The sequence below is a fragment of the Heterodontus francisci genome, chromosome 26 (assembly GCF_036365525.1).
Source record: "Heterodontus francisci isolate sHetFra1 chromosome 26, sHetFra1.hap1, whole genome shotgun sequence".
NCBI lineage: Eukaryota > Metazoa > Chordata > Chondrichthyes > Heterodontiformes > Heterodontidae > Heterodontus > Heterodontus francisci.
Window position 1 is genome coordinate 52,691,012 of NC_090396.1, and position 24,248 is coordinate 52,715,259.

Below are 24,248 nucleotides of genomic sequence, written 5' to 3' on the forward strand. Positions count from 1 at the left end.
AATAGTGAGATCGGTAACAGAACTTCCAGTGACACTACCTGTTTTCTGCATCAAGAAACACAGATCTGCTACTTTCTGCCATAGGGTCACCAATTGGAGACAGACATAATGGAGATGAGAACGTATCAGAATCTGAGCCAATGGTGCTGTCCCTGCTGATATCATCAGTGGTTAGATCATATGATGTTTCATCTTCTCCTTGCTCCCTCTTAGAATTAGCCTCATCTTGACCTACTTCAGGAACCTCAAGATCTTTCTGGCCATCCTGGCATGTTATTGTCGCAGATGTTTCTGAGTCACTATGAGCTTGCAGTAGTGCACCATGGGAGATTTGCAAAGTGGGGGAATGCAGTGATGTACTCTGCTCTGTTCCTGCTGATCCAATATGCATGGAGTTAGTCATGCTCTGTGATACAGTTATGATCTCATCCTCCTCTGGTGGAACCAATGCTTGTCTTTGTCCTGTAGTGCTCACTGGTTGGTGTGCAACAGATGTGTGTGCATGTCGGCATCTGCGACGCTGTACTTTTCGAACAGGAGAACTTTCAGGAGTGATGTATCTTAAAGCCTCCTCATCCTGTCGTTGGATACGGGTGTTTGGGATCCAGGTGATTATAAGTGTTGTTCCCAGTAATTCATCCTTTTCCAAATGTATGCATAAATATCCTAGATTTGAAGAATGGTGGAGGGGGTGGTGGGGGGGAGGGGTATAGAAAAGAGAAGCCAGGGCAAAATGTTATTTTGAGAAAAGCAAAATCCAAAAAAGCATGAAATATCACTACACAATAAAACCTTCACTTACAAAACTAATTCAGTTCAATAATCATGTCAGTCATAAGGAAAGGAAACATCACATTGCAAAAAAACAGAAAATAAATTACTGCCTTTCAATTAAATATCCTCCACATCCCACAAAAAAAGCAGGTACCTTTAAGGCATTTATTCCATGTTTTATACAACTTTCTTTCTCTCTTCCCCACAATACATAGAATGTATAGCACAGAAACAGACCATTCAGACCAACTGGTCTGTGCCAGTGTTTATGCTCCACACTTAAACTTGCCATGATTCTATGAGCCTCCTCTTTGCGCAAAGAAGTTTCTCCTGAATTCTCTATTGGATTTATTAGTGATTATCTTATATTTATGACCTAATTTTCATTTCCCCTCAAGTGGAAACATCTTGTCCACAACCACCCCAGCAAACCTCCACAACTCCAATGACATCCACTCGATCACCCCAGCCCCCTCCAGTCTCCCTGACAGCCATAACAGTCCAGCCCTGGCATTATCCCTGTACTTTTTCCAGTGTCTCCACATCCTTGGCATACAAAAAAAAGGATGTAAACTACAACCAAGGAGTAATAGCATTATAGCTCATTCCTTCAACTGCATTCAAAGCTACAACTTTCCAAAACATACTTTTAATGAATTCTGACATTGACGTCGTTTTGATCATGGGGTAAGACTTCCTTTCATTACAGTTTCATACATTAAAAAAAGAGTTATTCACAATAACACATTGCCATGGCTTAAAATCGCATTCTACTGGATTAATCCATGTAGCAGAAGGGCTCTTGCAAACACTGATCTCTTAACGATCCTGTTAAGCTAAATCGGATAGTAAGATACCATATTAAATCCTGTTTGGTGACATGGAAGGTCTTCAAGACTAAAATAAAGGTGTTTTAAAGTATTTTGTAAATTGATTATCTTTTCACTAGCTAGTCAGTGAGTAAATATTTATGGTCTTTGTAAAGGAGGATCTCAGCTATCCAAATGAAATTTGCGCCAAATAGCTAATACTTTTTGATTATGTTGTTCAAAAAAGATAGAAGTTCCTCTGTCAATGCTTATTCTCTTAAGAAAAAATTTTGGTCATTAAAAAGTCTTGTTAGTCATTCCTTCAGTAGCTTTACATCTTCTTCAACAACTTGCATTTATATAGCACCTTTAATGTAGAAAAAGCACTTCATAGCACTAAGAAATCCTTGATATTTGATAAACCTGTACAACCAAAATGGAACAAACACAGAAAAGTTAACGATTCCAACTTTAGTTCTTTTGGTTTCTTTACCAAAAGAATGAATCTGTTGCTTCTGACTGTTCACCTTCACCGAGTAGTTTATTCGAAGATAAAAGAGTTGAATGAAAATACTTAAACCCACTCCTGACTGCAAAGTTTTAACAAGTCTTCAATCAATGTTTTTGGACAAAACTGAAAATGTTGTTTTCAATAAAATGCTAACTAACTGATCATGTTACTTGTATGGTTGTAAAATTTGTAACATAAATGCAGTCAGGTATTTAACATAAATTGCAATCTCAGGCATAACTAAAGTAGTGGCAAGCTGGACACAGGAAACTGAAACAGAATAAAGACCCTTCCATCATGGAGTCATTAAGCGAAACCCATACGAATCAAAAGTAATTAATTGATTAATTAACTCCAATAAAAAGGAGTTGCACAAACTTTTGGTTCAGAATGGTTTAAACATGGTTGACCGAATACTCTATTTAACATTATGCTACTTACCCTTGTGTTGTTTAAAACTGAAAAGGCAAAAATATTTTAATGGAAGCACCCTTGTAATTTCATCCTTCAAAATTGCAGAACTGTTCAGAAAAGTTTCTTCCTAATTATTCATTTACTTCTCTTCTATTCAGGACATTTCAGTAATAACTGCGTCAGGGAGAAGTATGTCTCTATGTATCATTGATATAAAGAATCAGTTTTTGATTTTACTAAATGAATTTACAATTTTGCCAGCATTAGCAGAGAGATAAATTTCCCCCTAGACTTTACACCAGAAAGATACTCCATTTAGATAAAAGTGGTTAAACCTTCCACAAGAAATGACAGAATTAGCGCTCAACAGCAGTAGCTAAATCCAGATAATCGCATAGAACTAAAGTGAATTCAAATGCATCAAATCACTTCACACAATCCTATTATCTAAACATCCTGACCATGGTACAGTTAAATGTTTAATCCTGATTCAAGGGCAGAGTGTTTGCAATATTCAAATTTCCATTGTTAAATATGGTTAGTCCTCTTATTAGTTATCTTTGATGAACTAACAATTACTTGTAAAATCCAGTTCTCCTTAGTTACATTTATTTAGCTTCAGTTGTGTCAGAAATGACTAAGTGAATTGGGATATAAATATAAGCTGTTCTTTTATGTCAGCAGCCTACATGGAACATCCCTGGCCAAACTGCAGTGGTTATGGATTTACAAAGATTCAACTGAATTTTACAGCCTGTCTGCTTTGGTTAATGAGTTTGAAAACATTTCCAATTTACATGATAAAGAGAAATTTCCAGTACATTTTCATAATCCACCATGTAGTCCTGTGACATTGACCTCAAGTCGTGGGAGTCAGTTGCCAGTGATCGCCAGAGCTGGTGGACAGCCATAAAGGCGGGGTGAAAGAGTGGCAAGTCGAAGAGACTTAGCAGTTGGCAGGAAAAAAGACAGTAGCGCAAGGAGAGCCAACTGTGTAACATCCCCGACAAACAATTTTATCTTCAGCGCCTGTGGAAGAGTCTGTCACTCTAGAATTGGCCTTTATAGCCACTCCAGGTGCTGCTTCACATACCACTGACTACCTCTAGGTGCTTACCCATTGTCTCTGGAGACAAAGAGGCCAAAGAAGACCATGTAGAGGAAGTATGTCATAGTAAAACATAAGCCTGGAGGTTATACTAAATGAATATCTCATATTTAAATGGAATTACTTCATCTATTTCAATTTTAACCTGTTGAAATAAATGGGTGAATGCCTTTTTTTTTTAAAGTAGGGAAGGAATTTCATATACTTAGCATTGATATGCTTGTTTAGAACAGCAAAATTTCAAGGCTGAAGCATAATAAACTGAGAGAATGTGCCCAAAGTTTGATTATTAAAGTACAGCAGTGTTACAATACAAAAAGGAAAGAAAACAAATATTGACTGTAGTTGAAGCTACTTCAGTAAACTGTTGATCGAGGAAAGCAGGATTATATTTTATAGTTTATCCGTGGGCCGGATGAAAACCTTTGGTGGGCTGGACTCTGGCCCACAGGCTGTATGTTGGACAACCCTGATCGAGCTTAATCAGAACTGAGTGGACAAAATTAAGTACCATCAGGCCTCTCTCTCCTCTGCAAAAAACTCCATCATCATCCTCGAGAGCAAAGATAATCCTCAGCTTCTTTTCTCAACTACCAAACAGTCTCCTTAAACCCCGCTCGTCCCCTTCACTCTCACCTCTAACAAGTGGGATGAGTTCACAGACTTCTTTACCTCTGCTGAATTCCCCTCTTCCCTTTGTTCACAAGTTAAACCTTCCACAAAGATTCCTCTGTCATAGTCCTGAACTTGAATCATTGTCTAGTTGCTCCTTTATCGACCCTCATGCCCTCAAGTTCATCATCCATGGGACCCATCTTTTGCTCCTAGGACACCACAAAAATTATGACCAACTTTGTTCACTTGTCAGAAAATCCAACCATGACCATTCTGTCCTTATAAACTGCAGCCCCATCTCCAACTTCCTTTTCCACGCCAATGTCACAACGTGTTGTGACCTCCCAAATCCCTGCCCATCCTTCCCACACTTCAATCTCCATCAGCTTTCTGCCTCTGCTACATACAACAATGAAACGGCTCTGATCAAAGTCATAAATGACATGCTCTGTGACTGTGACCACCCTACGTTATACCACCTCAGTTTTCTTGATCCCTCAGCAGACTTTGGCATGAATAACTACACTTTTTTCTTCCAACACATCTCCTCCTTGTCCAGCTCAAAGGGACTGCCCTCACTTGGTTTTACTTTCACGAAATCTGACTGTAGTCAGCGCACCTCCAGAAATTGCTCCTCTTCCCACCCCTGTACCCATTAATTACGTAGACTGCAAAGATCTATTCTGGCCCCTTCCTCCTTCTCACTTATATGGGATATAGACCAGTTAAGTGATTAGACAGATGGAGTATAGTGTGGGGAAGTGTGAAATTATCCACTTCAGTAGGAAGAATGGAAAAACAGAATCTTTTTTAAAGATGGGGAGAGACAAGTAAATAAAAGCAAAATACTCCCTGCTGCTCTCACATGCGTTCAAGTCTTCAGAAGAAGGAATTTTCCTCCACACAAGATCAGGGGGCAGGTTGTTCAACCTTGCCCGTCTAAGAGCGAAGACCAAAGTACGGAAAGTCCTCATCAGGGAACTCCTCTTTGCGGACAATGCTGCTTTAACATCTCACACAGAAGAGTGTCTGCAGAGACTCATCGACAGGATTGCGGCTGCCTGCAACGAATTTGGCCTAACCATCAGCCTCAAGAAAACGAACATCATGGGACAGGACGTCAGAAATGCTCCATCCATCAATATCGGCGACCACGCGCTGGAAGTGGTTCAAGAGTTCACCTACCTAGGCTCAACTATCACCAGTAACCTGTCTCTCGATGCAGAAATCAACAAGCGCATGGGAAAAGTTTCCACTGCTATGTCCAGACTGGCCAAGAGAGTGTGGGAAAATGGCGCACTGACACGGAACACAGAAGTCCGAGTGTATCAAGCCTGTGTCCTCAGTACCTTGCTCTATGGCAGCGAGGCCTGGACAACGTATGTCAGCCAAGAGCGACGTCTCAATTCATTCCATCTTCGCTGCTTCCGGAGAATCCTTAGCATCAGGTGGCAGGACCGTATCTCCAACACAGAAGTCCTCGAGGCGGCCAACATCCCCAGCATATACACCCTACTGAGCCAGCGGCACTTGAGATGGCTTGGCCATGTGAGCCGTATGGAAGATGGCAGGATCCCCAAGGACACATTGTACAGCGAGCTCGCCACTGGTATCAGACCCATCAGCCGTCCATGTCTCAGTTTTAAAGACGTCTGCAAACGCGACATGAAGTCCTGTGACATTGATCACAAGTCGTGGGAGTCAGTTGCCAGCGATCGCTAGAGCTGGCGGGCAGCCATAAAGGCAGGGTTAAAGTGTGGCGAGTCGAACAGACTTAGTAGTTGGCAGGAAAAAAGACAGAAGCGCAAGGGGAGAGCCAACTGTGTAACAGCCCCGACAACCAATTTTATCTGTAGCACCTGTGGAAGAGACTGTCACTCTAGAATTGGCCTTTATAGCCACTCCAGGCGCTGCTTCACAATCCACTGACCACCTCCAGGCGCATACCCATTGTCTCTCGAGACAAGGAGGCCAAAGAAGAAAAAGACTGCAACTGCTGGAAATCCGAAATAAAAACCGAAAGTGCTGGAAATACTCAGTAGGTCTGGCAGCATCTGTGGAGAGAGAAGCAGAGTTAACATTTCAGGTCAGTGACGTTTCATCAGTTCTGATGAAAAGTCACTGACCTGAAACGTTAGCATCTGTGGAGAGAGATGAGAGAGACAAGTAAATGTTGGTATTCCGAGGGATTTGGGGTACATGAATCACAAAGTTGACATGAAGGTAGCGCAAACCAATTCTTTTTTTTTTTAATTCATTCATGGGATGTGGCCAATCTGTAATTGCCCTTCAGAAGGTGGTGATGAACCGCTGCAGTCCATGTGAGGTAGGTACACCCACAGTGCTGTTAGGAAGAGTGTTCCAGGATTTTGACCCAGCGACAGTGAAGTAACGGCGATATAATTCCAAGTCAGGATGGTGTGTGACTTGGACGGGAACTTGCAGGTGGTGGTGTTCCCATGCATCTGCTGCTCTTGTCCTTCGAGGTGGTAGAGGTCGCGGGTTTGGAAGGTGCTGTCTAAGGAGCCTTGGTGTGTTGCTGCAGTGCATCTTGTAGATGGTACACACTGCTGCCACTGTGCGTCGGTGGTGGAGGGAGTGAATGGCACACCATGCACAAACAAACAAAGTGGGCTGCTTTGTTCTGGATGGTGTCGAGCTTCTTGAGTGTTGTTGGAGCTGCATCCATCCAGGCAAGTGGAGAGTATTCCATCACACACCTGACTTGTGCCTTGTAGATGGTGGACAGGCTTTGGGGAGTCAGGAAGTGAGTTACTCGCCTCAGGATTCCTAGCCTCTGGCCTGCTCTTGTAGCCACGGTATTTATATGGCTACTCCAGTTCAGTTTCTGGTCAATGGTAGCCCCTAGGATGTTGATAGTGGGGGATTCAGCGATGGTAATGCTGTTAAATGTCAAGGGGAGATGGTTAGATTCTCTCTTGTTGGAGATGGTCATTACCTGGCACTTGTGTGGCGCAAATGTTACTTGCCACTTATCAGCCCAAGCCTGGATATTGTCCAGGTCTTGCTGCATTTCTATACAGACTGCTTCAGTATTTGAGTCGTCGCAAATGGTGCTTAACATTGTGCAATCATCAGCGAACATCCCCACTTCTGACTTTATGATAGAAGGAAGGTCATTGATGAAGCAGCTGAAGATGGTTGGGCCTAGGACACTACCCTGAGGAACTCCTGCAGTGATGTCCTGGAGCTCAGATGTTTGACCTCCAACAACCACAGCCATCTTCCTTTGCGCTAGGAATGACTCCAACCAGCAGAGAGTTTTCTCCCCGATTCCCATGGACTCCAGTTCTGCTCGGGCTCCTTGATGCCATACTCAGTCAAATGGTGGCTTGATATCAAGGGCAGTCACTCTCACCTCACCTCACGAGTTCAGCCCTTTTGTCCATGTTTGAACCAAGGCTGTAATGTGGTCAGGAGCTGAGTGGCCCTGGCGGAACCCAAACTGAGCATCATTGAGCAGGTTATTGCTAAGCAAGTACCGCTTGATGCCACTTTTGATGACACCTTCCATCACTTTACTGATGATTGAGAGTAGACTGATGGGGCGGTAATTGGCCGGGTTGGACTTGTCCTGCTTTTTGTGTACAGGACATACCTGGGCAATTTTCCACATTGCCGGGTAGATGCCAGTGTTGTAGATATACTGGAACAGCTTGGCTAGGGGTGCGGCACGTTCTGGAGCACAGGTCTTCAGTACTATTGCTGGAATATTGTCAGGACCCATATCCTTTGCAGTATTCAGTGCCTTCAGTCGTTTCTTGATATCACGCGGAGTGAATCGAATTGGCTGAAGTCTGGCATCTGTAATGCTGGGGACTTCAGGAGGGGGCTGAGATGGATCATCAACTCGGCACTTCTGGCTGAAGATTGTTGCAAATACTTCAGCCTTATCTTTCGCACTGATGTGCTGGGCTCCCCCATCATTGAGGATGAGGATATTTGTGGAACCACCTCCTCCAGTTAGTTGTTTAATTGTCCACCACCATTCATGACTGGATGTGGCAGGACTGCAGAGCTTAGATCTGATCCGTTGGTTATGGGATCGCTAGCTCTGTCTATTGCATGCTGCTGATGCAGTTTGGCATGCAAGTAGTCCTGGGTAGTAGCTTCACCAGCTTGACACCTCATTTTGAGGTATGCCTGGTGCTGCTCCTGACAAGGTCAAGTATGTTGTTCCCTCGTGTTGGTTCCCCCACCACCTGCCGCAGACCCAGTCTGGCAGCTATTTGGAAGGTAAATGGTATGTTAACCTTTATTGCAAGGGGGTTGGCGTTTAAGAGTAAGCAAGTCTTGCTGCACTTATATAGGGATTTGGTGAGGCCACACCTGGAGTACTGGGTACAATTTTGGTCTCCTTATTGTTAAAACTGAAATAGGAGGAGTGCACTGTTAATTCAGTCCCACTTCTCCACAGGTCACAACATTTAAAAAAAAAATTCTCACTTATCGATACGATCAGATACACTATTTTTCCCAGAATGGAACACACCTACCAGGTTTCTTTACTGAACAACAAAATTAACAGATATAAAACAAGTCTTAACTAGTAATGAAGTAAAACAATATACATGGATCAAATAATTTTTTTTTAAAAATCGAACATTAAATTTCAAACTTCCCCTTTCTACTTTAACCAAATTTTAAACTCCCCTTTTATGTTAGTCCCTTCACAGTCACACACATACACATTGGTTAACCGAAAAAAGATAAAAAAGGGATTTTTGGATCAGAGCTCTATTACAGACAAAAAAAAAACACCCCCGGGCAGATACTTGCCCACCCCTGGAAAAATACAACAGAGGAGACAGACTGCACCAAACTGGCACACAGTCTAACGTCGGAGCACACGCAGACAGGCTCTTTAGAACAGATCTCTTCAGGCGGCAATGAGAATTATTTTTAGCAGGCTTTCATGAAATACAGGAAACAAGATGAATGGACACAGCGAAGTTCACAGAACCGTTTAGGGATTTGAAGGTTAAGTGAGCTGGGTTGTTGTAGTCTGTTCTTCCTGGGCATTCAGTCACTCGTTGACACGACACACACACACACACACCGACACACACACACACACACACACCGACACACACACACACACCCCGACACACACACACACACCCCGACACACACACACACCCCCCGACACACACACACACCCCCCGACACACACACACACACCCCCCGACACACACACACACACCCCCCGACACACACACACACACCCACCGACACACACACACACAGACACCCACCGACACACACACACACACACCGACACACACCGACACACACACACACACACCGACACACACACACACCGACACACCTTCTGCTCATCCCTGGTGTGCTTTGTTGCTACTGGGCTTGTCCAATCAAAGGAGTGCTTGTCACTTTTCTGCCCGTTGCCAGGATTTCTGTTCAAAGCCTAACCTGAGCCATGTGACAATTAGCAACATTGTTGCCAATCTGGCTCCCTGTCCTCTTGATTAAAAACTGATCCAACATTTATTTAGCTCAACTATAAAATTGCTTTAAAAAAAAAAATTTAACAAAAAAAACAGAATCCCTTTCATGACATTACCCAAGGAAAGATATATTCGGAGTGGGTGCAACAAAAGTTCACTGGATTGATTCGTGGAGTGAGACGGATCTCCTTATGAGATTGAATAGAAAGGGCCTATATACTCTGATGCTGATTAGAAAAAGAGGTGATCTCATCGAAACAAATAACATCGTTAAGGGGCTAGACAGAGTAGACATTGGAAGGATGTTTTCCCTGGCCGGAGAATCTAGCACTAGGAGGACACAGTTCTGTTGCAAGTTCCTATCTTGCACCAAGTCCCGCTCATCCATCTTCGCTGTCCTTGCTATCCAATCCCCTGGTTCCCAATCTTGCACTGCCTTCAATTCAAAATTCTCGTTCTTGTGTTTCAATTCCTTTATGGCCTTGCCCTGGTCTATTTCAGCCAGCCTTACAACCCTCAGAACTCTGCATTTCTATGGCTCTGGTCTCTTCCTCCTCCCTTTGCTTATCATTGACATCTACACCCTACATTCTTGAATTCTCTGCTTTCCACCTCTCCTGCATCCTTAAAGGCCCACCATAAAATTCACCTCTTTGACCCAGCTTTTGGCCCCATTCTAACATCTCCTTTAAGTCATGTCCATTTTTGTCTGATTATGTTTCTGTTTAGTGCCTTGGAACATGTTTGCTAAAGATGATATATAAATGCAAATTGTTGTTGTTGATGGTGTCATTTGATGAAGATAGTTACTAACTGGAAAATTGTTATTATTTTCACACATGATTATTCCTCAGCCAATCACAGTCAGCATTTCGGTCTGAAGGCATAATGTTAAATAAACCATTCCCTATCATAGAACTTATTGTTTATGGCTTTTTAAAAAAAAAGAAAATACAAACCACCCTTTTAAAAATGCTCTTCAGTGAGACAGTTCACAAACACTTGTAGCAGTAATATGAAAGCAAAATACTGCAGATATTGGAAATCTGAAATAAAAACGAAGTGCTGGAAATACTCAGCAGGTCAGGCAGCTTCTGTGGAGAGAGAAGCGTTTCAGGTCTGTGACCTTTCATCAGAACCCGACTGTTGTAGCAGTGACCGGCTAAAATTTTTTTTTAAACTTCTCTATACAGATTTGCAGTACAATGGCTGTTGTTAGGGAACATGAAAAATACATTTAACCTAGAAAAGAATGAATCAAGGCAATTCTACCTCTTGGCATTATCTACTCATTATCTTTTTCGCTTTTCCAAATATTGGTACCAAGAAAATATTTTTTACTCAGTTATCAATTAACTTATTTTTCCATTTTCTGATCAATGATATATATTTGGAAACCTTTGGTTTGTACTTCTGTTTGCTCACCTCCATCTATTTCTGGGTCAAGTGCAGTGGCTTCAACACTAGAGGGCACTCTAATTTCTCTTAGCCAACGTTAATGTAAAGACAATTCGGTAGCATAGCACTGTCACGAAATATTCAAATACTCGCTTAGCATTTTCAGTACACGGGACTGAACTTTTCAAGGTCAAGCATCCTTCCTTGCTTTCCTCACATACAAAATTTCCAGTCCCAACATGTAAAAACACATGAAGCAGCTTGACAAACAGACATGAGATATTAAGAGTTTTCTGTAAAGGTTGGCACATTAATTAACAGAAAAGAGTAGAAGTGGTGAATTTTAAACAGATGTTGATATAAAGCCAATTTAAAATCCATTAAATTAGCATATCTACTAGATTTTCAGTAATTGTGAAATGCCTTTTCCCCCTAATAATCTGCTCACTTGTATCCATACAACAGTCCATATGTACCTTCTACTGTCTGCTTTTTGCTACAGCATTTTCATAACATTGCAAAGTACACAGTTTACTTCCTGGCAGACAAGACAAAGTTCTTTTACACAAACAAATCTGCCAATATTTATCACTAATTTATAGTTATGAAATCCTAATTCAAATTCTTTTGATGGCATTTATTTGGGGACTGAACATACAAATAGAATTGGATACACATTGGCAATTTTCTTAGTGAAATAGCAACTGCTAGATTTTTTACAATATCTAAATGGTTAATTCTGCTGCAACAAATCAGTAGGGTACAGAAAGGATTGGCTCAAAAAGCCCAATATTTTATAGGAGTCCAGAAAGTCAACTCAAAATATTCCTTCGAAACATTAAATACAGTTTAAGCAGCTTGTTCGAAGTTCTACATTTGCGACACTAAATGCAGAATTTTTAAAAAGCTGTGAAATTTCAAGAATATTCTTTATTATTAAAATGGTATGGGAAAGGTTTTTAATGATTTGTTACATAGAATGATGTGGAAGTGCACTCGATTTTGCTGAAAAATCTCAGAACCACAACTGAAATTCATTAAGTAGTGGTAAACCTTTTCCATCTGAAAATCTTCCAATACGGCTTCACTGGTTCTGAGACAGTGAGTGAGGTCAGCAATTGCTAACTTAAAACTCTCAAAATGTTTTTATGTAATGCAAATAAGGGGCAGGGAAAGAGAAAAGCTGTATTTTGTGGCACTGAAACAAAAAGGGAATTGTTCATATCATTAACAGCTAACTAGAGAAGAGGTTTATTCTGCTTTTGAGAGTCATATTTCTGACTTTCAGTGATCTTGAGTTAGGATTAATGTTAATTAACAGCATTATTTGTAATGATATATGTTGATTTAGTGAATTCTCTTATTTTTATATAAAAAAAAAACTTAAATGCATGTCTGCTCACTCTATTGTGCCCTTCAGGTCTGCATTATAGACCACTGCATGGCCAACAAGCAGGGCAGCTCCATCAGTGCTGTTTTTGAGCTGATTGGTTAAAATAAAACTCAAAAGCGGTACGCTGATAGCCTCTAGTTTTTATTCAGTGTGGCACTTACCTTCCACATTGTACAACCTTGCTGTTCATCCCCAGTGTTTGTCCTGATTTTGTCCATGGTGAGTGAAATCTCTATCTAATCCAATATATGGTCAAATGTAGGTTGGATGCAATTGCAAGTTTTACTACAGGTACTTGTGACTTCATTTTGCAGTCCAATTTGCTCATTAGAATCAATATTAATGAAACTAGGGACATTTTAAGAAGTGAAGACTGTTCAAGACAAAACCATAAAGAGTTCAACTGCCTGTACCATACCTGGGTGGTGTTCTCCAAGACCTCGCAGCAGGTCTGAGGGATGGACGCAAACATTGTTCTTTGAGTAAACAATTTCACCATCAAGAATCCTGGAGGATCCACTCGACTGATTAAAGGTCAGGAGGTCAGAGGCTTTGGAAGATGCGCGCCGCAAGAGCTGACCCAGAGACATCTCCATGAATATATTTCCATCATCTGAATTCTTCACCCTAGATCAAAACAAAAATGTCATCTATTAAAAAAAATTAAAATAGTTGACAAAAATCTAGCTGAGGGATGATGCCACCTTAATAAAGCTGCCCAGTCTGGCTATACCTTCCACCACTTGCCCTGCATAAACCATGACTGTGTAGCCATCATCACCAAATCATACTTTGGTCAGTTCCCCTACTCTCTGGCGCTTTCTCTTTTGAGCAGCTCACCTTGTTCCACCCTTCATGCCTTGCATTTAAATTTCTTGTTCTCTACCACCCCTTGAGCCTATTCCCATCAAACTACTGACCTTCCTACTTCCCTTGAATATTATTCACAGTTCCTTCTCCTCAGGTACTGTACTCCTCCCCTTCAAAACTGCCATTAGACCCCTCCTCAAAAAAAAACCCTCGACTTCTCTGTGCCTCCTTGTTGTTCTCCAACTGTCTGCAGCCTTTGACACGGTTGACTATGCTATCATCTTCCAATGCTTCTCCGCCATTATCCAGTTGGGTAGGGCTGCACTCATAGCAGAGAATCACCTGCAGTGGCTTCTCTTCCCTCTCCTGCAACATTACCTCTGGAGTCCTCCAAGGATCTATCCTTGGCACCCTCCTATTTCTCATCTACATGCTGCCCCTCGGCGACAAGATCCATAAACACATCAAGTGCCACAAGTACGTTGACAACACCCAGCTTAACACACCACCACCTGTCTCAACCGCTCTATTGACTCTAAAATTGTCACACTGCTTTTCCAAAATCCAGTACTGGATGAGCTGAAAATTTCTCAAAATAAATACTGGGAAGATGAAGCCACTGTCTTCAGTAACCACCACAAATTCCATTCCCTAGCCACCAATTCTATTCCTCTCCCTGGCAACTCTCAAGCTAAGCCAGACTGTTCGCAATGTTGGAGTTGTATTTGACACAGAGATGAACTTCGACCACATATCCATCACCATGATTGCCCATTCTTCTTCTTTGGCCTTCTTATCTCGAGAGACAATGGATACGCGCCTGGAGGTGGTCAGTGGTTTGTGAAGCAGCGCCTGGAGTGGCTATAAAGGCCAATTCTAGAGTGACAGGCTCTTCCACAGGTGCTGCAGAGAAATTTGTTTGTCAGGGCTGTTGCACAGTTGGCTCTCCCCTTGTGCCTCTGTCTTTTTTCCTGCCAACTACTAAGTCTCTTCGACTCGCCACATTTTAGCCCCATCTTTATGGCTGCCCGCCAGCTCTGGTGAACGCTGGCAACTGACTCCCACGACTTGTGATCAATGTCACAGGATTTCATGTCACGTTTGCAGACGTCTTTAAAGCGGAGACATGGACGGCTGGTGGGTCTGATACCAGTGGCGAGCTCACTGTACAATGTGTCTTTGGGGATCCTGCCATCTACCATGCAGCTCACATGGCCAAGCCATCTCAAGTGCCGCTGACTCAGTAGCGTGTACAAGCTGGGGATGTTGGCCGCCTCGAGGACTTCTGTGTTGGAGATACGGTCCTGCCACCTGATGCCAAGTATTCTCCAGAGGCAGCGAAGATGGAATGAATTGAGACGTCGCTCTTGGCTGACATACATTGTCCAGGCCTCGCTGCCATAGAGCAAGGTACTGAGGACACATATCCATCACCATGATTGCCCATTACTACCTCCATATCTGTCCGACCCGGCTCCTCCCTCAACTCATCTGGTGCTGAGATCCTCACCTATGCCTGTTACTTGTGCTTGTAGTGTTTTGAAAATTGCATTGTGCATTTTATTCACTTAAGGCTACTATACACACAGATGCCGGGACTGGAGAGTGAAATTAAAGGAAAGAAGAATCCATTGTTTTCAACACATGCAGTCTTATTTTTCACTAAACTCAGCTGACACAGGAAGCTTGTACAGTGTATACAAGCACATTGATCTCTTCAAAATAACCATCCAATCAAAAAAAATTTAATCTCGGATCATTGCAGAGAAATTTCCTCCAGACGGAATGCAATCCCGGATCCTTGATCACACATTATCGCTGGGTTGCTGATCAAAGTGATGTTGTCTATGCCAAACTTACCACCTTTTGATGTACGTTCAGCACCATCATCGGTATTTCCATGTTGGCAAAAGTATCTGCGACAGTTCGAAGGCATGATGACAGAATTTGCAAACACAGATGACAAAAGGAAAAAGGCCCTACTTCTTCACTATGGAGATGAAGAATTAGAAGATATCTTTGAGACACTTTCGCTTGAGCAAAATGACTAACTCAGCAAAAAATGCACTGACAACCTACTTTACACCCAAGAAAAATACCATATACAAAACTATTGTATTTCGACACACTGAGCAAGAAGCAAACTAGACAACTGAACAATATTGCATGTGAACAAGACAACTAGCAGCCAAATGTGACTTCAGAGATGGTGAGCATGTTGAACGGGAAATCAAAACACAAACAATCGAAGATCGTCTCTCTAGTCAACTACGATGAAAAGCACTCGAGAAAGACAGACAGCTGTCAGAGCTGCTGGAGTTAGCAAGATCACTATAGCTCTCAAGAGTCCAGAGTTACTGAAGTTGAGGCTGCTAACTGTAACTACCACACTCCAATTTAAACTTCTGTGAACACTGTTCATCACTCACAGGAAACCATCTGCAAAGCAACAACAGCCGTCTCACGTACAGAGTTGCGACTTGTCCAAAAAACGTTTCCACTGTGGCAGTGCTTACCCAAACTGCTAATGAAACAGTGCAAAGCTTGCTGGCGTTTGTCGCTCATCAGTAAAATCAACTACTTAAGACCAATATCAACAAAAAGGTGCCACATATGCTTACCACAGCAAAAAGGCGAGAGAATGTAGCTAACGTAGAGGCAGATGACCCTGAACATACTTTTGAGCTCTCTCTCAGATACAATAAATAGCCACATGCGACTGTGACCATTGGCTACTCGGACATAGATGCCCTAAGATACAGGACCATGTGTCAAATGTCATGGGAGGCAAAACATTCAACAAACTTCAGGATTGCCCCATTCTCTGCAAACCAGGGAAGACAAAAATTTTCCGTTACAACAGTGACAAACCACTGAAAATTTTCAGGACTTTTGAAACACCAGTCTCATTCAAATTTACTAGAACAAATGCTCTATTCTATGTCATATCTGGAGAAAGTGACATGCTTATCAATTTCAACACAGCAACAGATCTGCATGATTGCAGTCACATACACGATTCCTACACATAACAAAACATTCTCGAACTGTGTGTTGATCATTTCACTGGTATTGGCAAACTGAAAGGTGTTACGTGCAAGCTGCACGTTGACCAAAATATGCTCCCAGTTGCTCATCAAACAGCGCCGAATACCATTTCATGTAAGGAAACAGACAGAGGAAGAACTCCAACACCTACCTGACCTTGACATTGAGAAAGTTGGGGATGAGCCTACCCCTTAGGTCTCACCCATACAAGACGTCAAGAAACTCGTGTGTGAGAAGGAGATTAGAAGCTGTGTTGATATGCGATCACCAAACCAAGCCATAAAATGAGAAAGGCATTTGACAACCGACAATCAATGATATGATAGAGAAAGTGAATGGCTCTGAACACTTGGCTTAACTTGACCTCAATGCAGGCTACCATCAAATTGAGCTTACAGAAGAATGGAGATATCTTACTGTATTCTCTACTCAAATTGGACTTTTTCGATACAAGAGGCTCAACTTTGGAGTCAGCTCAGCATCTGAGGTATTTCAGCACTTGATTCAATTTACACTTCAAGGATTTGAAGGCATGCTGAACATTAGTGATGACATTCTCATCTACGGTCACACTGAAATTGAACTCGAGACATGCTTACATGCATGCCTACAACGTCTCAGAGAATGTAACTTCACTTTGAACAAAGACGAGTGCTTATTCAATTAAAGCAGAATTGAATTCTTCGGTCATGTGTTCAGCGGAGAAGGAGTATCACCTGATCCACGGAAAGTTTAAGCCATTGCAAACACTGCAGATCCTACAAACATGCAAGAAGTCCGGAGTCTGCTCGGACTAATCACGTAATATCGTAGTTTCATCCATGACCTGGCTACACTTTTTGCCCCCTCTGTGCGATCTGACAAAAAACAGACCATGTGGAAATGGACTAAATCACAAACAGGCGGTACACCACATCAAACAATGCTTGTCAGCAAGTTGCACAAATGCCTATTTCGACCCCGGGAAAACCATCCATGCCCAGTTGGCTTAGGCGCAGATCTCGTACAGAAAAAGACAAGACAGGTAACCCATCAATCATTACAACGGCAAGCAGACCACTAACGTCTGTATAGCAATGTTATTTGCATAGATTCACATGGGGTACCTTACACTTTCATCTCTACCTATATGGAAGCGAGTTTAAAGTAATAACTAATCATGGACCACTAGGGAGTTTGTTCAACAATCCATATAGCCCACAAGCCAAACATTCAAATAGAACGTCAGATACTCAAAGGGCGGCGCAGTGGTTAGCACCGCAGCCTCACAGCTCCAGGGACCCGGGTTCGATTCTGGGTACTGCCTGTGTGGAGTTTGCAAGTTCTCCCTGTGTCTGCGTGGGTTTCCTCCCACATGCCAAAGACTTACAGGTTGATAGGTTAATTGGCCATTATAAAATTGCCCCGAGTATAGGTAGGTGGTAGGGAAATAGAGGGACAGGTGGGGATGTAGTAGGAATCTGGGATTAGTGTAGGATTAGTATAAATGGGTGGTTGATGGTCGGCACAGACTCGGTGGGCCGAAGGGCCTGTTTTAGTGCTGTATCTCTAAACAAGAATACGAGTTTCACGTTCAGTATCAGCCAGGCAAGCTTAACCCAACGGACTACCTTTAGCGACATCCATTGCCAACAGTTGATCCGACTAGTCGAGAGAGATAGGTTGCTGAACAATATCTCAACTACAATCAGCATTAATGCGGTGCCAAAGTTGCTAAAACTAGCCGATGTCAAAACAGCAACAAAACAAGATAAGGCTTTGCAATTACGTTTGAAGGGTATGGAAACTGGAAAGACGTGATCGAGAAAGCGTCCACAAATGAAATCACTCAAACACAAGATCTTCACAATGTCTGGAATGAGCTCACTATTACAACCACATCTGATCTCATAGAAACATAGTAAAATAGGAGCAGGAGTAGGCCATTCGGCCCTTCGATCCCACTCCACCATTCAACACGATCACGGCTGATCATCCAAACTCAGTAACCTGTTCCCGCTTTCTCCCTGTATCCCTTGATCCCATTAACCCCAAGAACTATATCTAAACCTTTATTGAATATAGTTAATGATTTAGCCTCAACTGCTTTCTGTGGTAGAGAATTCCATAGGTTCACCACTCTCTGGGTGAAGAAATCTCTCCTCATCTCAATCCTAAATGGCTTACCCTTTATCCTTAGACTGTGACCCCTGGTCCTGGACTCCCCCGCCATCGGGAACATCCTTCCTGCATCTAGTCTGTCCAGTCCTGTTAGGATTTTGTAAGTTTCTATGAGATCCCCTCATTCTTCTAAACTCCAGCGAATACAAGCTTAATCGCCCCAATCTCTCTTCGTACGTCAGTCCTGCCATCCCAGGAATCAGTCTGGTGAACCTTCGCTGCACTTCCTCCACAGCAAGAGCATCCTTCCTCAGATAAGGAGACCTAAATTGCACACAATACTCCAGATGTGGTCTCACCAAGGCCTTGTATAATTGCAGCAAGACATCCTTGCTCCTGTACTCGAATCCTCTCGCTATGAAGGCCAGCATACCATTTGCCTTCTTAACTGCCTGCTGCACCTGCATGCTTACTTTCAGCGACTGGTGCACAAGGACACAGGTCTCGCTGCACCTCTCCCTTTCCCAATCTATTGCCGTTCAGATAATAATCTGCCTTTCTGTTTTTGCCACTAAAGTGGATAACCTCACACTTATCCACATTATACTGCATCTGCCATGTATTTGCCCACTCACTCAACCTGTCCAAATCACACTGGAGCTTCTCTGCATCCTCCTCACAACTCCCACTCAGCTTTGTGTTGTCTGCAAACTTGGATATATTACATTTAGTTCCCTCATCTATATCATTAATATATATTGTGAATAGCTGGGGTCCTAGTACTGATCCCTGCAGGACCCCACTAGTCACTGTCTGCCACTCGGAAAAAGACACATTTATTCCTACTCGGTTTCCGGTTTGCCAACCAGTTCTCTATCCATGGCAGTACCTCACCCCCAATCCCATGTGCTTTAATTTTGCACGCTAATCTCTTATGTGGGACCTTCTCGAAAGCCTTCTGAAAGTCCAAATACACCACGTCCACAGGTTCTCCCTTATCTATTCTACTAGTTCATCCTCAAAAAATTCCAGTAGATTTGTCAAGCATTTGTAAATTTACAACCTTTTGTAAATCCATGTCGACTTTGTCAGATCCTGTCATTGTTTTCCCAAGTGCTCTGCTATGACATATTTTATATAATGGACTCTAGCATTTTCCCCACTACTAATGTCAGGCTAACCGGTCTATAATTCCCCGTTTTCAATCTACCTCCTTTTTAAAAAAATATAGTTGGGTTATATTAGCTACCCTCTAATCCGTTGGAACGATTCCAGAGTCTGTGGAATTTTGAACAATGACTAGCAATGCATCTACTATTTTTAGTGCCACTTCCTTAAGTACTCTGGGAGGTAGATTATCAGGCCCTGGGGATTTATTGGCCTTCAAACCTATCAATTTCCCCAATGCCATTTCCCCACTAATACTGATTTCATACAGTTCCTCCTTCTCACCAGACCCTACATTCCCCAACATTTCTGGAAGGTAGTTAGTGTCCTCATTTGTGAAGACAAAACCAAAGTATGTATTTAATTGGTCTGCCATTTCTTTGTTCCCCGTTATAAATTCCTCCGTTTCTGACTGTAAGAGACCCACATTTGGCTTCACTAATCTTTTTCTCCACATATCTATAGAAGCTTTTACAGTCAGTTTTTATGTTCTCTGCAAGCTTACTCTCATACTCTATTTTCCCCTTCTTAATCAATCCCTTTGTCCTCCTTTGCTGAATTCTAAACTGCTCCCAATCCTCAGGATTGCTGCTTGTTCTGGCCATTTTATATTTCTCCTCCTTGGATCCAATACTATCCCTAATTTATTTTGTAAGCCACGGTTGAGCCACTCTTCCTGTTTTATTTTTGTGCCAGACAGGAATGAACAATTGTTGTAATTCATCCATGCGCTCTTTAAATGTTAGCCATTGCCTATCCACCGTCAACCCTTTAAGTAACGTTCCCCAATCTATCATAGCCAACTTGCACCTCATACCTTCCTTTATTTAGATTCAGGACCCTAGTCTTGGAATCAACTCTCTCTCTCACTCACCATCTTAATGAAGAATTCTATCATGTTATGGTCGCTCTTCCCCAAGGGACCCCGCACAAGATTGTTAACTAATTCTTTCTCATTACACAATACCCAGTCTAGGATGGCCTGTTCTCCAGTTGGTTCCTCAACGTATTGGTCCAAAAAAAAAAAAAATCACGTACGCACTCCAGGAATTCCTCCTCTGCAGTATTACTGCTAATTTGGTTTGCTCAATCTATATGTAGATTAAAGTCACCCATAATTACAGTTGTACCCTTATTGCATGCGTCTCTAATTTCCTGTTTAGTGCCATCTTCTACATCACCACCGCTGTTTGGGGGTCTATATACACAACCCCCACCAATGTTTTCTGCCCCTTGGTGTTTCTTTGCTCCACCCATACAGATTCCACATTAGGATTCTCTGAGCTAATATCCTTCCTCACTATTGTATTGATTTCCTCTTTTACTAACAACGCTACTCCACCTCCTTGCCCTTTTTGCTTGTACTCCCTAAATATTGAATACCCTTGGATGTTCAGTTCCCACCCTTGGTCACCCTGCAGCCATGTCTCCGTAATCGCAACTATATCATATTCATTTACATCTATTTGCGCGGTTAATTCACCTACCTTATTGCGAATACTCCGCGCATTGAGACAACATGCCTTTAGGCTTGTCTTTTTAACATTCTTATTCATCTTAGCATTATTTCGCACTATGGCCCTATTTGTTTACTATGCCTTCCACTTTTGCCTTCTTGTTTCCTGTCTTTCGTTTCTATCCTGGTTTCCTCCTCCTCAGTCTCCCCGCTCAGGATCCCATCCCCCCTGCCATTCTAGTTTAAATCCTCCCCAATAGAACTAGCAAACACCCCTGCAAGGACATCGGTTCCACTCCTGCCTGGGTGTAACCCGTCCCACTTGTACAGGTCCCAACTTCCCATAACCGGTCCCAATATCCCAGGAATCTAAATCCCTCCCGCCTTTACCATTTCTCCAGCCATGCATTCATCTGGTTTATTCTCCTGTTCCTATACTCACTAACACGTGGCATGGGAAGTAATCCTGATATTACTACCTTTGAGGTCCTGCTTTTTAATTTAGCACCAAACTCCTTAAATTCATCTTGCAGGACCTCATCCCTTTTTCTACCTATGTCGTTGGTCCCACGACCACTGGCTGTTCACCCTCCCACTTCAGAATGTCCTGCAGCCGCTCAGAGATATCCTTGACCCTCGCACCAGGGAGGCAAGATACCATCCTGGAGTCTCGTTTGCGGCCACAGAAACGCCTATCTGTTCCCCTTACAATTGAATCTCCTATCACTATGGCTCTCCCAGTCTTCCTCCCCCCACCACCCCCCCTGCTGTGCAGCAGAGCCATCCGTGGTGCCACGAACTTGGCTGTTGCTGCTTTCCCAAGAGACCATCCCCCCCAACAGTATTCAGAGTGATATATCTGTTTGAGAGGGGGATGGCCACAGGGGACTCCTGCACTACCTACCTTCACCTACTACTCCACCTGGTGGTCACATATTATGTAACAACTGTCCTGTCATTCCACACTCATTAAGGCAATGTGTTGATATAGCACATGAAGGACACCAGGGAGTTACCAAAATCATACAACTCCTTAGGGAAAAGGTATAGTTCCCAGGAATTGATTACATGGTAGAGAAAAAAATGAATCAGTGTTTGCCATGTCAGGCAACTCCAATTTCAAAGCTTTAAGAGCCTCTCAAAATGTCCGAACAACCTCCAGGACCACAGATTGAAGTTAGCGCTAACTTTGCAGATTTTCACACAGGTCAACTTGTTGAAACGGACGACTACAATAATTCCCAATTGTGGAAATTGTTATGTCAACTTCAATGAAAGCAGTCATCCCAAACCTTGACCAGATCCTAGACTTGTTTGGAATCCCTCAAAATAGTAAGAAGTGGCAATGGACCCCTATTCAACAGTGATGAGTTCAGCAAATGCATGAATTACCTAGGGTTCAATCATTGAGAAATCACACCCCATTGGCCAAGAGCTAAATGGAGAAGTTGAGAGATTTATGCGAACCTTGTAAAAAGTAATATGTACAGCGACAGCAGAGAGCAAGCCATAAAAACAAGAGCTATATTGTTTCCTTAATTACAGAGCAACATCTCACACGAGTACTGGAAAACCTCCAGCTACACTCATCTTTGCAAATCCTATTCTCACGTCTTCCTGATCTACGCTGCGGAGCTATTGATTAGCATGTACGCAAAAATGATTGAGAACGAAGGACCGAATGAAGGTAAATGCAGAGTGAAACATGAAACTGAGAGTTACACCACTAAAGCCAAGAGATAAAGTACTTGTAAAACAGGATGGTCATTTTGAAAAGCAAACAACACATTATGACATCCAACTATTTGTCATGACCAACACAAAAGTATCAATGATCACTGCTAAGCGTGGTTCACAAATCATCACACGAAATGCATCAATGTTCAAAGAACTGAAAACACCACTTATAAGCACTGAATCAGATTCAGACATTGCCACCTCAAATTTAGAACGAGTCAAATGAGACTACACCTGATGTCAGATGACACCCTACTCGTGAGAGAAAACATCCACTAAATTTAATCTCCCCTCATACGTCAATCGCTTAAATTGGTTAGGATTATATTCGCTGGAGTTCAGAAGAGTGAGGGGGGGGGGGGGATCTCCTAGAAACCTATAAAATTCTAACAGGACTTGACAGGGTAGATGCAGGAAGGATGTTCCCGATGGGAGTGGGGGGGTGGGGAGTCCAGAACCAGGGGTCATAGTCTAAGGATACAGAGTAAACCATTCAAGATTGAGATGAGGAGAAATTTCTTCACCCAGACAGTGGTGAAGCTGTGGAATTCGCTACCACAGAAAGCAGTTGAGGCAAAAACATTGTATGCTTTCAAGGAGGAGTTAGATATAGCTCTTGGGTTTAAAGGGATCAAAAGGATATGGGGCGAAAGCGGGAACAGGTTATTGAGTTGGATGATCAGCTATGATCATAATAAATGGTGCATCAGGCTCGAATGGAAGGGTCACTGACCCGAAACGTTAACTCTGCTTCTCTTTCCACAGATGCTGCCAGATCTGCTGAGTGAATCCAGCATTTCTTGTTTTTGTTTCGAATGGCCTACTCCTGCTCCTATTTGTCTATGTTTCTATAACTATGTTACGAAGTGAACTATTTAAGTTTATTGTTTACACTTTTGGAAACAAACCATTGAAACATGCTATGTGTCTCATTTCTTAAGAAGGGGAGGAATGGAGTGTTTTGAAAATTGCACTGTGCATTTTGTTCACTTGAGGCTACTATACACACAGATACCAGCAGAGGGGCTAGAAAGTGAAGCAAAAGAATAAAGAAGAATCCATTATTTTCAACATGGTCTCATATCTTTTACTAAATTCGGCTGAATCTTCATTCAGTCCCAAGAACACCACATAGCTCATCAACTTTATTCACCACACGTTCTGCGTTTACATACATGCATTCTAAACCTGTCCTTGTATTCCTCATAATTCTTCTTAGTCTGCTCCCATCTAATATGGTACTACGACCATCTCTAGTATTATCCAACACTCTCACTCCTTTATGCACCTTATTCCTTTTTTCTACTTCTATATGCTGGTGCCCATCCCCTGCCAATTTAGTTTGAACCAGAGTTGTCCAACACACAGCTCCTGGGCTAGAATCTGGCCCATGGATATAAACTGTACCGGGCCGTTCCT

At 42.5% G+C, this 24,248-nt stretch overlaps 1 protein-coding gene across 3 annotated transcripts in view; it reads right to left on the minus strand.

Annotated features, from left to right (window-relative positions):
* tbc1d16 (TBC1 domain family, member 16) overlaps positions 1-24,248 on the minus strand; it is a 120,368-nt gene that overhangs the window by 59,372 nt on the left and 36,748 nt on the right. For 2 of the 3 annotated variants that reach the window (XM_068058233.1, XM_068058231.1), the window contains exons 2-3: positions 12,930-13,138; positions 39-666 (exon numbers count right to left, since the gene is read on the minus strand). In XM_068058233.1, coding sequence (XP_067914334.1) covers positions 39-666; positions 12,930-13,107 — 806 coding nt within the window. In that variant the 5' untranslated portion in view covers positions 13,108-13,138. Of the gene's footprint in view, positions 1-38; positions 667-12,929; positions 13,139-24,248 lie in introns of those variants that run through there. The other variant, XM_068058234.1, reaches the window with a different exon arrangement.